This window comes from Ursus arctos, unplaced genomic scaffold, assembly GCF_023065955.2.
Source record: "Ursus arctos isolate Adak ecotype North America unplaced genomic scaffold, UrsArc2.0 scaffold_31, whole genome shotgun sequence".
NCBI classification, from domain to species: domain Eukaryota; kingdom Metazoa; phylum Chordata; class Mammalia; order Carnivora; family Ursidae; genus Ursus; species Ursus arctos.
Window position 1 is genome coordinate 14819465 of NW_026622997.1, and position 16279 is coordinate 14835743.

At 43.4% G+C, this 16279-nt stretch overlaps 1 protein-coding gene across 4 annotated transcripts in view; it reads left to right on the forward strand.

Annotated features, from left to right (window-relative positions):
• The window catches only part of LOC113264440 (N-acetyllactosaminide beta-1,6-N-acetylglucosaminyl-transferase), an 81456-nt gene that overhangs the window by 37419 nt on the left and 27758 nt on the right, over positions 1–16279 (forward strand). The window contains exon 1 of one of the 4 annotated variants that reach the window (XM_057304812.1): positions 6632–14242. The exons of 2 other annotated variants lie outside the window; for them this stretch is intronic. In XM_057304812.1, the coding sequence (XP_057160795.1) occupies positions 13165–14242 (1078 nt within the window). In that variant the 5' untranslated portion in view covers positions 6632–13164. Of the gene's footprint in view, positions 1–6631; positions 14243–16279 lie in introns of those variants that run through there. One more of the 4 variants, XM_026511473.4, reaches the window with a different exon arrangement.

Below are 16279 nucleotides of genomic sequence, written 5' to 3' on the forward strand. Positions count from 1 at the left end.
GATACCTGGGTGGCTCAGTCGGTTAGGCATCTGCCTTCAGCTCAGGTCATGATCTCAGGGTCCTGGGATCAAGTCGCATGTCAGGCTCCCTGCTCGTTGGGGAGTCTGCTTCTCTCTCTCCCTCTGCCCCTCCCCCCTCCCCTGCTCATGCTCTCTCTCATAAATAAATGAATAAATAAACAAATAATTAGTTAATTAATTTTTTAAAAAGATTTTATTTATTTATTTGACAGAGACAGCCAGTGAGAGGGGGAACACAAGCACGGGGAGTAGGAGAGGAAGAAGCAGGCTCTCAGCAGAGAAGCCTGATGTGGGGCTCGATCCCAGAACACTGGGATCATGCCCTGAGCAGAAGGCAGACGCTTAATGACTGTGCAACCCAGGCGCCCCTAATTAATTAATTAATTAATTTTTAAAAGTCATTTTTACTTAAAAAGGCAGGTAGGGTAAGAGCCACAAAGAGATAATTATCAAAGACTGAAGCCAGTAGTCTTTGAACAATACTTTGTCATGGAAATTTTTTTCTTGAGGACTATCTAGTTTTATTTATTGATTTATTTTTAATTTGTTACATATTTGAAGTGGTACATTATCTTTTAAAGTTTTATTTAAATTCTAGTTAGTTACCATACAGTGATATATTGGTTTCAGGTGTACAATATAGTGATTCAACTCTTCCATACATCACCCGGTGCTCATCACAATCCCCTTCACCTGTTTCATCCATTCGCCCCCATCTCCCTCCCCTCTGGTAATCATCTGTTTGTTCTCTAGAGTTGAGTCTGCTTCTTGGTTTCCCTCTCTCTCTCTCTCTCTGTTTTTCCTCTTTGCTCATCTGTTTTGTTTCTTAAATTCTACCTATGAGTGAAATCATATGGCATTTGTCTTTCTCTGACTTATTTCTCTTAACATAATACTCTCTAACTCCATCCATGCCGTTGCAGATGGTAAGATTTTACTCTTTTTATAGCTGAGTAATATTCCATCGTATATAGACATCACATCTACTTTATCCATGCATCCGTTGATGGACACGGCAATTTCCATAATTTGGCTATTGTAGATTATGCTGCTATAAACATCGGGGTGCATGTACCCCTTTGAATTAGTATTTTTGTATTCTTTGGGTAAATTCCTAGTAGTGCACTTGCTGGATCGTAGGGTGGTTCTATTTTTAACTTTTTCAGCTATGATTCCAACATTATGTGAAGGCTATCACGTTGCCAAATGTGTTAAAGGGCCTTGCTTTTATAATCCCGCTTTGAGAATCTTGTATTTAAATGGATAATTTTGTTCTTTTCTTACTCTTGTTACCGACTGTTAAGTTGAGAGTTGGTTAATAGTTGATTTCAGAGTCACTATTCTCAGAGAAATTCAGAATTAGGGAAATTTGAATTTTCGGTAAGCATCCCCCTGGAGTCTTTCCTCAGCTTGCTTTTTTGGCTGTTAATGTTCTCTCTCCCTTGGTGATTCTAATTTATGTCTATAGCTCCTCACCGCTTGGGTACTGATGAATCATAATCCTGCATCGTGCTCCCCAGGCCCTTTCCTACATTTCTCCCTGTCTATTGGATATCTTCTCCTGGGGCTCCCGCTGACATGCTCCCCCTTCCATCTCCCTACTCCCCACAAACCACCTCTCGAGAATCTCTGTGACTGCCACCACCATTCTCTCCTGTTAGCCAATAGTTTTCTGCCCCATATCTAATCAGCACATTCTGTACATTCTGTCCGGGATGGTTTCTAGTGAGTATCACCCGGCCTGTTCCCATCACTACCACTGTAACTCCAGCCCATCATGCGCTCAAATAGATTGTTAGACCCGCCCAAGTGCACTCTCTAGCCCAGGTCTCTCTCTTCAAACCATTTTAACACTCTTGACATATTTTTCTAATGAAGCCATGGCTCTAAGAATAACTTCTCAATCTCAAATGCTTTAAGGAGTTCCCACAGTTTACTGAATTACTCTGTATAAACATCTCAACATGGCATGTTGGATACCAGCATATTCTTAGTAAATATCACTTCATTATCACAATATCACCTCATTGTCGATTCCCACTGCTCTTTCCCAGAAAAATCACTGTGCCTTGTGTTCCTACCTTGGGCACTTTTCTTCTTCATGTCATTCTATCTACATGGGCCATGGTCCTCCATCTCTCCCATTTAAATAATGGTTTTAATATGTCTGCATTCAATGACTTGTCATTTAGGAAGGGTTTCCGATTTTTTTTTCAATTATACACTTTGTAAACCTTTGTCATAACTCATTTATGTCATTCTATAATCTTCTCTATATTATCATTATGAATGTGAATATCATATTACCCTGACTGAACTATATAATCTCTTTTGGGGTCTTTTATATTTTTGGCAGCCTAACACAGTGAACATCCAGTGGGATAAGAATAGTTACTGAATCGATTTAAATGGAAATAATTTTTTATTCAAGTATAATAAACTAATATTGTTATATTAGTTTCAGGTGTACAATATGATGATTTAACAATTCTATACATTGCTCAGAGCTCATCAAGATAAGTGCATTCTTAATCCCCTTTATTTATTAACACCCCGCCCCCCAACATTCCCTCTGGCAACCCAGTTTGTTCTCTGTATTTAAGAGTCTGGGTTTTTGTTTGTCTCTTCTTTCTTTATACTTTTTTCCCCTTAAATTCCACTTGTGAGTGAAATCCTATGGTATCCTGACTTATTTCACTTAGCATTAATACCCTGTAGGTCCCTCCATATTGTCACAAATGGCAAGATTTCATTCTTTCTTATATCCCATTATATATACACCACGTCTTTACCCATTTATCTGTAGATGGACACTTGGGTTGCATCTGTATCTTGGTTATTGTAAATAATGCGGGAGTAAACATAAGGGTACACATGTCTTTTCAAATTAGTGTTTTTGTTTTCTTTGGGTAAATACCCAGTAGTGGAATTACTGGATCATATGGAAGTCTATTTTTAATTTTTTGAGGAACCTCCATACTGTTTTCCACAGTGGCTGCACCAGCTTGCCTTCCCACCAACCGTGCACGAGGGTTTCCTTTCTCCACATCCTCGCCAACACTTGTTTCTTATGTTTTTTACTTTAGCCTTTCTGATGGGTGTGAGGTGGTATCTCACTGTGGTTTTGATTTGCATTTCCCTGATGATGAGTGATGTTGAGCGTCTTTTCATGTATCTATTGTTCATTTGTATTTTTTCTTTGGAAAAAATGTCTATTCACGTCCTCTGCCCATTTTTTAATCGGATTGGGTTTTTTTGGTGTTGAGTTTATGTGTTCTTTGTATACTTTGGATATTAATCATTATCAGATATATTGTTTGCAAATACCTTCTCCCATTCAGCAGGTTGTCTTTTGTTGCTTTCCTGCATTGTGTAAAATGATTTTGGTGTAGTCCCAATCATTTAATTTTGGTTTTGTTTCTCTTGTTCGAGGAGACATAGCTAGAAAATATGTTTCTACAGCGGATGTCAAGGAAATCACTGCATATGTTTTATTCTAGGAATTTTACCATTTCAGATCTCACATTTAGGTCTTTAATCCATTTTGAGTTTATTTTTGTATATGGTGTAAGAAAACCCGTTTCATTTTTTTACATGTAGCTGTCTAGTTTTCCTGGCACCACTTGTTGAAGAGACCGTCTTTTCCCCCGTTGTATAATATTGCCTCCTTAGCCATAGAGTAATTGACCATATAAGCCTGGGTTTATTTCTGGACTCTCTACTCTGTTCCATTGATTTGTGTGTCTGTTTTTGTGGCAGTACCATACTGTCTTGGTTACTACAGCTTTGTAGTGTATCTTGAAATCCAGGATTGTGATAACTCCATTGTTGTTCTCCTAAATGGAAATAATTTTTAATATGCTGCTCAGCCCTGCTGCCCAGTCAGCTACAAATCATCATCCCCTCCACCGCCACCCCCATCACACACACACACAGACACACCCCACAACCTAGATTACTTTGCCACATTCTGAGGGATCAGTTTCAGACAGCGTTTTCTAGCCATGTTCAGTCTTTCTGGGCCATTTCCTGAAGTCCTTTCTGCTCCTGGTCAACAGCAATGGAACTGTTCTCTCTCCTTCAGTTTTTCCAAAGCATCTTGTTCCCCTTGAGAATGCTTCACAATGCCAAGCTTATTTTGGGAGCAGTACAGGCTTATGCCAGACTATGCTTCAATCCGAGGTCTACCATCCCTGAGTTTACCAAACTGGTGCCTTATTCTTACCACCAAAGAGGTAAAAAGAACAGCCCATCAGTAGAGGCCCCTGCTTTAAAGACCATATCTGGGTTTTCATAAAGCTGTTCTAAAAAAAAAAAATTATTTATTTATTTGAGAGAGAGAGAGCAAGGGAGCATGCATTGGGGAGGGGCAGAGAGAGTCTTAAGCAGACTCCCAGCTGAGCACAGAGCCCAGGGCAGGGCTCAATCCCTAGACCCTGAGATTACAATCTGAGCTGAAACCAGGAGTCAGGTGCTCAACTAACAGTACCACCCAGGCCCCCATAAGGCCGCTTCTTTGATGGAAAAAACTCATCAGTTGGTTAAGGAAATGACCTTGCTGAGATTTTGGGTGATTTTGTTTCTCTGAGACTCAGCGTAGACAATTTGCAATCGTAGAAGGTGACATCCAAAGCAATAAATGTATTAGTGACTTTCCTAACTAACCATTTCTTAATGTGGTTTCTCAATGCCAGAGCTGTTTATAAGCCTGTCTTTCTCTCATCCTTTGACCTGCAGAGTATATGACATTCTTTCTTGAGATGCTTTTGGAGAAAGCCATGAGTGGCAGGTTTTCCCCAAAATATATTTATCCTATATCCATGTCAGTGCCATGTTTTCAGAGAATAGATGGATGATATCCATTTCCCATAATCTTTCTTTTCAGCCAGAGTTAAAAGATAAGAACTTAATTGTGGACATATTAGAGAATAAAACTGCCATTTTTTATATAGATTTATTTATTTATTTATTTAAGAGAGAGAGAATGCACACACGTGTTCATGTGCAGGTGAGCAGGGGAGGGGCAGAGGGAGAGGGAGAGAGAGAATCTCCAGCAGACTCCTCACTGAGCATAGTGCCCAATGCAGGCTTGATCCCACCATCCCAAATTCATGACCTGAGCCAAAATCAAGAGTTGGACGCTCAACAGACCGAGCCACCCAGGCACCCCAAAACTGCCTTTTTTTAATTAAGCAAGCTGAAGATACTCAGATCATCCCAATGCAGTTAGCTTCCTGCATCATAAGTCCCCTCTTCTAGACACTTCCTTTTCCCCTACCCACTTCCTTAGCCCCAATCCTCATGGGATTCCTCCTTCATGATGAAAATCTGTAATTCTGTCTTTGAGTCAGAGTTCCTTGGGGGTCTGCAAAAGGAAGGTCCTCCTGCCCGGGACTCCAAACGCTCTCCCACATCCCACCTGAAAACTGCCCAGCTTAGACCCTGAAGTCCTGGTTAGGTGTCCGGTGATCTTCTGGAAAGGCTGTACACCCCCATCTGGTTTCTCCTCTCCCAGGACTTTGGTCTGTCTGAGCTAACTGCCCTCCACCCACCTCCAAGTCTTCTTGATTTTATCACGGGTCAGTTATCCTACCACATTTTGGACTTTCTCCTGCCCTCAGTGAATCTAAACAAAGCTACCCAGAGCAGTTTTCCTGTAAAAACAGCCTCCTCTTTATTCTGGGCAGAATTTAGAATAATCACAGCATTTAGAGCTGAAAGAAGCCTAAGGGAACGTCTACTTCCAATCCTAAGGTTGTACAAATTTGGAAATGGAGAGTGGGAGAGCTCAAATGGCTGGTTGACTCTGCTGCTCCGTAAATAAGTGAACATTTTCTGGCTTTATTGCCCCATTTACTGCAAATGTTAAAATAAGTGTATCCATTCATTAGACCCCCATATTTATCTATTAGTCTCATTTTAACAGAAAGAAGACGTCTCAAGTCACATGTGATGTGGAGGAGAGGGGATTTCAGTATCTGTTAACACTATAGTAACAGTTATTTTCCTTTTGGGTTCTCCCTTCATTATGTAGGTTGTTATTAAGACATTTTTATATCCACTGGGGAACATCTGTATGGGTACAACAATTTGTGTGTCCTTTTTGGTTCACTGAGAAGCTTTCCTACAAATGCTAATCATTTTGTCCCTATTCCTAGGTGGTTTGGGCTATGTAGGGAAGGGTTATATAGTTTTTATGCATTACAGTTTGCAGACTTTGGATGGTCTGATGCTCCCACACCCAGATCAATGGCTTAAACATTTATTTCCCTTCCACCCTGATCAGTTATTTATTTTTTAAGGAATTATTTATTTGAGAGAGAGAGAGAGAGAGAGAGAGGGCACATGCGAGCTCATGAGCAGGGGAGAAGCAGAGGGAAAGGATCTCCAGCAGACTCCCCACTGAGTGAGGAGCCCTATGTGGGGCTCAATCTTGTGACCCTAAGATCATTACCTGAGCTGAAATCAAGAGTCAGATGCTTCACCAACTGAACCACCCAGGTGCCCCTGGTATTTTTTTTAACCTTTCTTTTCTTTACTTTTCCTTTTTTTTTTTTTTTTTGAGGGGGGGGCAGAGGGGAAGAGAATCTTAATCAGGCTCCACGCCCATCATGGGGTAGGGGGAAGAGGGGGCTTGATCTCACAACCCTGAGATCATGACCTGAGCTGAAATCAAGAGTCAGCCGCTTAACCAACTGAGCCACCCAGACGCCCCAGGCACTGATCAGTTACTGAATACTCTTTAAGCAAATATGAGTGGGCAGGACTGCTGGTGTCTAGGGTGACCAATTCATCCTGATGTGCCCAGGACTTTCCCAGTTTTAGCACTGAAAAATCCCACATCCCCAAAAATCCCTCCCTCTTGGGCAAACTGGGACAGCTGGTTACCCTAAGCACTGCCCCAACACATTCCTGCTCACTTCCCAATGCCCAGGTCATCTCAGGATCAAGATATTTATCTTCCATAGAACAGCACCGATTAATAAACTGGAAACAAGTTATAATCAAACCACTCAGTTATGCAGGTTCCATCATACTAAAGACTCGTTGAAGGGTAATGATTGAAACTGCGCTACCAGTCACGAGGGCCCTAACCAAAGCAGACTGGGACCAAGCCTACTCTACTTATAACAATTTTTCCATTGTTTTTGAGGAGAAAGGATAAAGTTTAAGGAAGTCATTTAAAAGGATAAATCAGTACACATAAAATCTGAATCTAAAACTACTTTATTTTCTTAAAAGATTTTATGTATTTATTTGACAGACAGCGAGATGGGGAACAGAAGCAGGGTGAGTGGGAGAGGGTGAAGCAGGCTTCCCGCTGAGCAAGGAGTCCAATGAGGGGCTCCATCCCAGGACTCCAGGATCTTGACCTGAGCTGAAGGCAGACGCTTAACGACTGAGCCGCTCAGGCACCCCTAAAACCACTTTAACCAGTGGGAGAATCAAATGGAAAGATCTCCAATGAAGTGCAAACACAGGACATATCTTGGAGACAAATTTGTTCCAGCATTTTAATGTCTAGGAAAGAAGTGTCCGCTTTTTGGGATTGATCCAAGCCCTCTGCCCTAATAAACTGTCTAAACTCAAGTTAATGACAGGTTCTGTGGGAAAGAAGCTAGTAGGAGAGTGGATTGAATAAACTGAACACGAGTCAAGAATTTAATAGGGCTATTAAAAGTAGAAGTTGGAGGGAGTCACTGCCTATCTCTATTTTAAGACTGTTTTGTTTCCACTTATTTGAAAACGTTCAAAAGATAAAGAATATCTTCAAGATACAGTTCTCTGGCAGCTGCTGAATGATAAACTACTGTCTCTTAATAGAAACACCATCCCCTTGCAATGTCAGTCTGATGTTCAAAAATATGGAGATGGAAGAGTTCGGAGATGGTTGGTGTCAGAAGGGTGGCAGAAGACTATCCCAGATCTGGACAGACCTTGTACATGCAAGTTCTCGTCATGAATCTGCAATCTTTTTTTCTCAAAGGAAACATTCAGAAAAGTTGCCTAGAAAGACACACAGTCCCTTATTCTGTCCCTCGAAATTTAACAGAATATAACCAAAGATAAAATTTTGTTTGTGATGTGTGTTTGGTTTTTGCTTTTGTTTTTGTGTGGGTGATTAGAATTAAATCTGGGCAATTCAGCCCAGAAGGGGAAAGAACTTGGCTACCCGAAGAATGCTACTGTTAGGGAAGTAAGAAAAGGAGTGTGACCCCGGAAGAATGAGGTGGTGCTCTGTGGCATACATAGCAAGAGGGGAAGAAGGCCTCTTAGCCAGATTGGATAGACTACTCTTTTTTTAAAAATTGGAAAACTAAGGCAAAGTGATTCCAAGAGACTTTTTCAGGGTCATGTAGTAAGCAGCAGAGCCTCGGGTTTTTTTTAAGAGATTTATTTATGCATTTTAAAGAGTGCATGAGCCGAAGGGGCAGAGGGAGAGGAAGAGAAAATCACAAGCAGATGCCACACTGAGCCCGATGGTGGGTTCAATCTCATGACCCTGAGATCAGGACCTGAGCCCAAACCAAGAATCTTGCTTAACCGGCTGGGCCACCCCAGCAGAGCCTTGTTTAAACCCTGCTCCAAAGCCTCAGTCTTCCCCACCATTCTGTGTATTTGTCTCTATCATAACCTTTTTGCGGGGTGGGTAACCATTTGGATGTGGTTTGGAAAATGGGTGGAAGGGGCTGCAGCTGGGAATGAAGGGTACCTGCCGCCCCCCCCCCCCCCCCGGGGCAGGGGGATAGGGCAGAAGAGGCCAATGTCGCCCATGATGATAACAGTGGCCTTGAAGACTCCTGCCTAACCTTCGGGATCTTTTAGGTGGCAGAATGACCCCTCAAGTACAGCTGCTCGGCTTTACTATACGTACCTAGGATGGCGGACGGGGCAGGTGGTTTCCTGGGTGAGCCAAGTTTGCCAACAGAGAGATGACTTAAGATGTGTTGAGTCATTCTTATGTGCAAGGTGTGTTCTAAGCTCTTTTTACATCCCAAACTATTTAAAACTCTTTAGAACCTGGGGTGCCTGGGTGGCTCAGTCAGTTAAGCCTCTGCCTTGGGCTCAGGTCATGATCCTGGTGTCCTGGGATCGAGCCCCACATCAGGCTCCCTGATGACTCCAGGGAGTTTGCTTCTTCCTCTGGCCTGCCACTCCCCCTGCTTGTGGTCTCTCTCTCTCTCTCTGTGTCAAATAAATAAATAAACAAAATCTTAAAATAAATAAATATATAGATAAAGAAAGAAATCTCTTTAGAACCCTATGAGGTCAGTCTTCTTAGCATCTCCATTTTCTAGAAGAAAGAAGGACACTGAAGCCTGTAATCCAGGGCCCTCACTGTAACCCAGAGGGTGGGTGGAAGCAGCTTCATGCAGGTGTAAGGATGACCAACATCGCTATCTGCCCTCATTCCGCATTTATCTGCTAAAGATACAGAAATTCTAGGTGATTGCAAAGACTCCAATACGGCAAAATGTGGGCCTGGAGGATCAGACTGCAATCTAGAACAGAGATCAGCAAACTACATACAGCCCCTGGGCTAAACCTGGCCCATTTCTGTACTGTCTGCAAACAAAGAGCGACTTTACATTTTTAAATGGTTGGGGGAAAAAATCAAAAGAAGATGATTTGGTGACATGGCAATTATATGAACTTTCGATACCAGTGTCCATAAATTAAGATTTAGCAAGACACAGGCACATAGTGTTATGGCTACTTTCATGCTGTGATAACAGCTCTCCATGGTTGCATCAGAGAACAAAAGTCCTACAAGCCTAAAATATTTACTATGTGGCCCTTTATAGAAAAAATGCTGATGCCTGATATAGGATCATGTGTTCAACATAATTGCCTAATACTTTCAGGGAAAAATTCTTGTCATAATTGTGAGGTTATTAAATAACCAAAAGCCTCCCCTTTTGTGCAGAAAATGGTTAATTAAAAAAAGATTCTGAATAAACATATTTCACAAATGACTTTTTATTTTATTTTTAAAAAGATTTTAGTTATTTATTTGAGAGAGAGAGAGAGCTCAAGCAGAGGGAGTGACAGAGAGGGAGAAGCAGGTCCCCAATGAGCAAGGAGCCCGATGCAGGACTCGATCCCAGGACCCTGGGATCTTGACCTGAGCCAAAGGCAGATGCTTAACAGATTGAGCCACCCAGGCGCCCCTACAAATGACTTTTTAAATAACATCTGCAGCACATATGCATAAAATATAGAAATACATTTATATTCCTATTCGCTAGATGTTAGTACTCTGCTTGTTTTCAAAGAAAGTCTGGTTGGCCCAATGTTTGCAGTGATCTGTACGGTTGTCCAGCCGTTTCATAGTGACATTAACTTATTTGATATTTTACAATACTGGAGGTCCTTGTCGACAGTAATAAAATGGTCACCGAGCTGTAGGACTGTCAGCCATCCTTTAATGGAATGATTGTGCAATGCTCTGCTTCTGGAGCTTTTCTGGAACCTATTTCACCCTCTGTCCGCCCCTTCTCGCTGACCACAGGGTGCCCCGATCCCCAGTGCTACATCCCTCTTTTCATCTGTGACTTTTAATCTGTTCAGTTCTGAGTCAGTTTGTTATGATTATGTCTAAGCTAAGAGTCCATAGGCTAAGTCTCAAGAGGGATTCAAAATACATGACCTTTAATGCTGAAAGCAAAGACGATAAACCGGCATCCTTAGGCCCAAATGCAGTCTTCGGGAGTGAATGTACACGCATGTGTCTTACAAATGTGTTCACGACTTAGTAACATTGAAAGAGTTTGGGATATATATATATATATATATATATACATATTTATATATATATATAAAACTCAGCTTTCTCACTTCTCTTAAAATATCTGAAAAGCTGGCAGCACTGGCCCTATGACCAGCATGGCATTAATAGCCAGCACTGAGAGGGAGCTGCTTGCTTTAGGTGGGACCCAGGCTCTTCCCTGAGGTCCGCACACTCCCTCTATGTCCATGACACCTTGGCCAAGTGTTCGCTGACACTCGTGAACTTACTAGCCCTGCCTTTCCCTTCCTCCACCAGCTTCACTTCCACTAGAACGAAGGGAAGTGAAGGCGTCCAAATGGACGGTTCAGTTCTTCCCTTTCTATAGCCACATTTCTACTTTTTGTCTGGGCCAAAAGGGCTAGCAATGGGAGGGAAAGAGCAAGATTTAACCTCCCCTCGTGTTCAGTGGGAATCAATCAACCCAATGGGAAGCCTTAACAGGATAAATGTTTCTCTTTTCCATTACTAAGAACAGAAGTCAAAATATCAGTTCATTCACACGGTGAGAAATGTTGGGTATTTTTCAAAAGAGAAATGACAACGGTAACTGGTAATGTGTAGTGAACACTTGTGATCGTATACCCAAACCCAGAACAAGCATCATCTCATTTACCCGTTCTTCACACCACGCGAAATGGGAACTGCTGTGATTTTTTCATCTCACAGATAAAGAACCCCGGGGCTAAGAGAGGTTAAGTAACTTTACCCTGGTTTCGTAGCCGGTCACTGACCAGCGGGGATTTGAAGCCAAATAGACTGGAAAGGGAGCTGCAGAATGAAGGTTTCTGGCTTCTGTCCAGCTGAATGACTTTGGAAAAAAATATTCTTCTTGGCTTCCATTTCCTCATCTGCAAAATAAGGGGTGCGTTAGATGATCTTTGGGTCTGTTTCCAAATCAATATTGGTCACCTCCAAGCTACTGTTGTCATTCATGAGCTCCGTGAATGCTAGTAAGCTAAGGGGGAGGGGGTGTGGGATTGGAAGGGGGCAGGGAGATTGCTGCATCATACACCAAACACTTTCCTGACAGAGGCAGCTGCTCCCAGGGCCACATGGTGCCCAGACAGGTAGGATGGATGGGTGACTGCGGGCTGCGAGGGGAGCAGGCCACTTTTAGCTACCACTGTGGCTGCCACAATTAATTTTTTATTTTTAGCTGGACAAGTCACTTCCCCCCCAGAAGTGTCCTTACCACCCTCAAAAGTCTACAGTGCACTCCGCATTTGCTGAGCGCTCCAAGCACCGGCCCAGGTGAGCGACAGCTCCTGTGCAATGTGACCAGACCTGCTGGGCTTCCCTTCCTGCCTCCCCTGGGTTACACTGACTGATACTTCCAGGAATTTTGCAGCAGCCCTGAAGCCTTTGTTTTTTCTTCAGAGTAAGGAAGTGGGAGAAGAGGGGGCTGGGTGGGAAGCAGACTTCTTTGATTTGGATGAAATGACCTCAAATCTGAAGATGTCAGACCTTGCGAAAGACCAGGGGCGAGTCACTCCACATACTGTAGATACTGGGGTGTCAGGAGTTCAAGCTCTCTGAAGCTCTGTGTGAAATGAGAACCAACTTTCTGGGAACAATGACTCTCGCCTTTCCCTCTGGCACGCAAACTAAGGTGTTTTATTTCATTTATGTCATCCACACAGACCCTTTAATGTTACAACTCACTGCTCGCATCCTTCTGCCCTCATCTCATGCCCCAAGCGTGTAATTCTTTTTTCCCCTCTTCCGTAGCCTACGCACACATGCATATGCGAGGTAACACCATCAGACTGTCTGATTTAACCCAGGGAACACCCACCTCGCCACAGACTCCTCGGCCGTTGATGATCTTCTACTTACGCCTATTACAAGTGCGTTTTTTCTTATCTGTGTCTGTGTGCTCAGAGGTAGAAATAACACTGAAATGCTAAAGAGGGGCAGAGAAACGGGAAGACGAACAAAGCCGAGGGGCGGAAGTCCTAAATGCCGTGGTTCCCAAGGGCTGCTAGCAGGTTGCGGGGCGAGGCAGAAAAAGTAGAAGCACTCACTCTCCAAGCCGAGGAGAGCGCCTGAGAAGCGCAGGGAGAGCAGATCGGAGGAGACGGGATGGAAGGGGGGCGGGGCGAAGCGAGGGAAACTCAGCCCGGGTGAAAAGGACCCGTCAGTCCGTTCCAGAACGTAATTTGCTAAGATCCGCCCCTTGAGTTTCGTATGCAAATGAGGAGGTCCGGGCGGGAGGCGGGACCGGGCTGCGCGGCGCGCGGCTGGCTGCTGGGGATTCTGCACCCAGGGTCAGAAGAGCAGTGCGGGCTGGAGCAGCATCTCTCCTCCGGCCGGCGCCGCGGGGATGGACGCCACGCCGCAGCAGACGGTCAATGAGGCTTGAAGGACTCCAGCCCTCGGGAGCAGCTTGCCGAAATTCAAGACTGGGAAGAGAAGTCAGTTCAACCTCTTCACACGTGTGCTTTCAGGGTCTGGTCATTTCTCAATCCCTGGAGAGAGATTCCTTCCCCAAGGAAGTGAAAATAATGAACTTTTGGAGGTACTGCTTTTTTGCTTTCACTCTGCTCAGTGTGGTTGTTTTCGTGATACTTTATAATAGCCAGTTACACCTGCCAAAGAGTTTCGGGACGCTGAATGGCTCCAGTCACAAGTATTTTAGAATAGATGCCTGTGATTACGTCTTAGAAGGTAAGTCAACTTTTTTGTGGGGAAAGACCTTGTCATCACCTCTGGGGAGTGTCCCGTGTAAGGACTACCTAATCCAGAACCACTACATCACCAGCCCCCTGTCGGAAGAAGAGGTTGCTTTCCCTTTGGCTTATGTCATGGTCATCCATAAGGACTTTGATACTTTTGAAAGGCTCTTCAGGGCTGTCTACATGCCCCAAAATGTCTACTGCGTCCATGTGGATGAGAAAGCCACAGCTGAGTTTAAGGAATCTGTGTGGCAGTTACTGAGTTGCTTCCAAAATGCTTTTGTTGCCTCAAAGATAGAGCCAGTGGTCTACGGGGGCATCTCCCGGCTCCAGGCTGACTTGAACTGCCTCAAAGACCTAACTGCGTCCAAGGTGCCGTGGAAGTACGCCATCAACACGTGTGGGCAAGACTTCCCCCTGAAAACCAACAGGGAGATAATTCAGTATCTGAAAGGATTTAAAGGGAAAAACATTACCCCGGGGGTGCTGCCCCCAGCTCACGCAATTAAGCGGACTAAATTCGTCCACCAGGAGCACATAGGCAAAGATGGCTCTTTTGTGAAAAATACTAATATTTTGAAAACCTCACCTCCACATCAGCTGACCATCTACTTTGGCACTGCCTATGTGGCCCTTACCAGAGAGTTTGTCAACTTTGTCTTCCATGACAAAAGGGCCGTTGATCTACTACACTGGTCAAAAGATACTTACAGCCCGGATGAACATTTCTGGGTGACACTTAATAGGATTCCAGGTATGTGCCGATTTCCATTCCAATTTTTTCTTGAGTTCACTCTTGTCCAACACTTCTAGGGAACAGACTCCTTTGAAATTACTTGAAAAAAAATTTTTAGTGCTTAGAAAACCATCATCTGGTTGCTTTTTAGTGACCAGCTTCATGCCAGTTTGCTGTCTTGTAACTGTGTGCAATATAGTGATCTAAGAAGTACGCAGAGCTGCAGGAGCTCTGGCAAAGCTGTCTTTGATCGTGTATCGCGTAGCTCAGTCTTTTGTTTGCGTTTTTTTTTTAAATTGAGGTGTAATTGACATATACTAACTCAGCCTTGTGAATGAATGCTTTTCATCGTCCTTGATAAGCACAGCTATGATGTGTTGAAATTGATTTTTAATAAGCATTCTAGAATTTATGAGTTGAAATAGGTATGTCACACAGTATTCCATTCAGAGCATGTCACACAGTATTCCATTCATCCTCAAAGTCATTGCTCAAAGTTGGTGGGGCTGCTTTTAGAATCTGTGAATCTTCTTTCGAAGTTGATCAATTATCTCTTCAGTTAAATGTCTCTAATCTAAGACCTAACCAAGTGCCGACTCAGTTCAACAAAAACAGTCTAATATTTTGTTGTCAAGAAGAATGGGTAAAATGAATTGGAATACACAGAGTCGATCAACAGCTGGAATTGATCCAAAGTAAATTCTCAATTTCGAAGTCACCAATTATTGGAAATTCCACTTTGCAGTCTCTTGATTTCATAGACTGTGAGGTCTTTTCCATTGTTTATGATCATTTGGAAAGGGGGCCAAGGTATGCCGGACAATTGAACACAGAAAACAGCACCAGATTCCCTCTTTGATTCAGGACTGAGTTTCTTTTCAAAATTCTGTTTTCTGTATGTTGTCTGAGAACACCTGTGTGACCTGTAGCACCTGTTCCTGGTGATGTCCCAATAAACGAGTTTCCCCTGTTGTGACAGCACGGCTGTGAGTATCAGCCCTGTGTGCGGGTGGCCCTATGCCTGCCATATGTGAAATGACTCCCTCCCTGCTCTTACATGGAGTATTGTTACCATGACACATTTGAGTGCGGTTTGAAGCTACCTTCATAGCCGAAAGTAGATTCAGAGCAGTGACTCTTAATATGCAGCATTCCTAAGAGCCAAATTGGAGTGGTGGTCACGAAAGTCTGCTCAGAGCAGAAAGAGGACAGGCAAGGTGACTGGAAACAGACATTCTATCCCGAGGGCTACTAAATCGTCAGATCAGAGAGACCTGTAGGAGCGGGAGTAAGCCAACATTTATCAGAGTGTAGTGAGTGTTCATTCTTATTGTTTGCAAAGGACTGTTTTAAACACATGTAAATATGCTGTAGGTGGCATCTAATATTGTTCTGGTTGATCTAGTTTGTTTCGGTTGTATGTTCTACATCATTTCAAGGATAAGAAATAATCATTGTCCTCCTCCTATACAGAGGAAGAAAAGGAGGCTTAGAGAGATTGAAGTAATACCCTCCTCTTTATACAGCTTGTCCAAGCAAAGCTGGGATCTAATCCTGGATTCCTGTGACCTGAAGTTTGAACTTGCACCGGGAAAGGAGGGAGTAATCATTTCTTCTTTCCTATATCTAAAGCAAATTCCTGGGGCTCTTGGGTAGCTCAGTCAGTTAAGCGTCTGACTCTTGATTTCATCTCAGGTCATGATCTCAGGGTCCTGAGATGTAGCCCTGCATTGGGCTCCAAGCTCACTGCGGAGTGTGCTTGTCCCTCTCCATCCCCCCTGCTTGTTCTCACGCACTCACTCTCTCTCTCAAATAATAAAGAAAATCTTTAAAAAATAAATAAATAAAGCAAATTCCCCAAATTCCCTGCAGAATCCCAGAAAGGGGGCGGGGTAAGGATGGAAGGGTGAGGGGGAGAACAGTGGAAGTAAGCTCCACCTGACCACTTAGGCTGGAAATAAGGTTAGCAGGAATATGGAGTGCTAGTGTGTGTGTGTGTGTGTGTGTGTGTGTGTGTGTGTGTGGTGTGAACACAGTAAACATACTGAGGCTTAG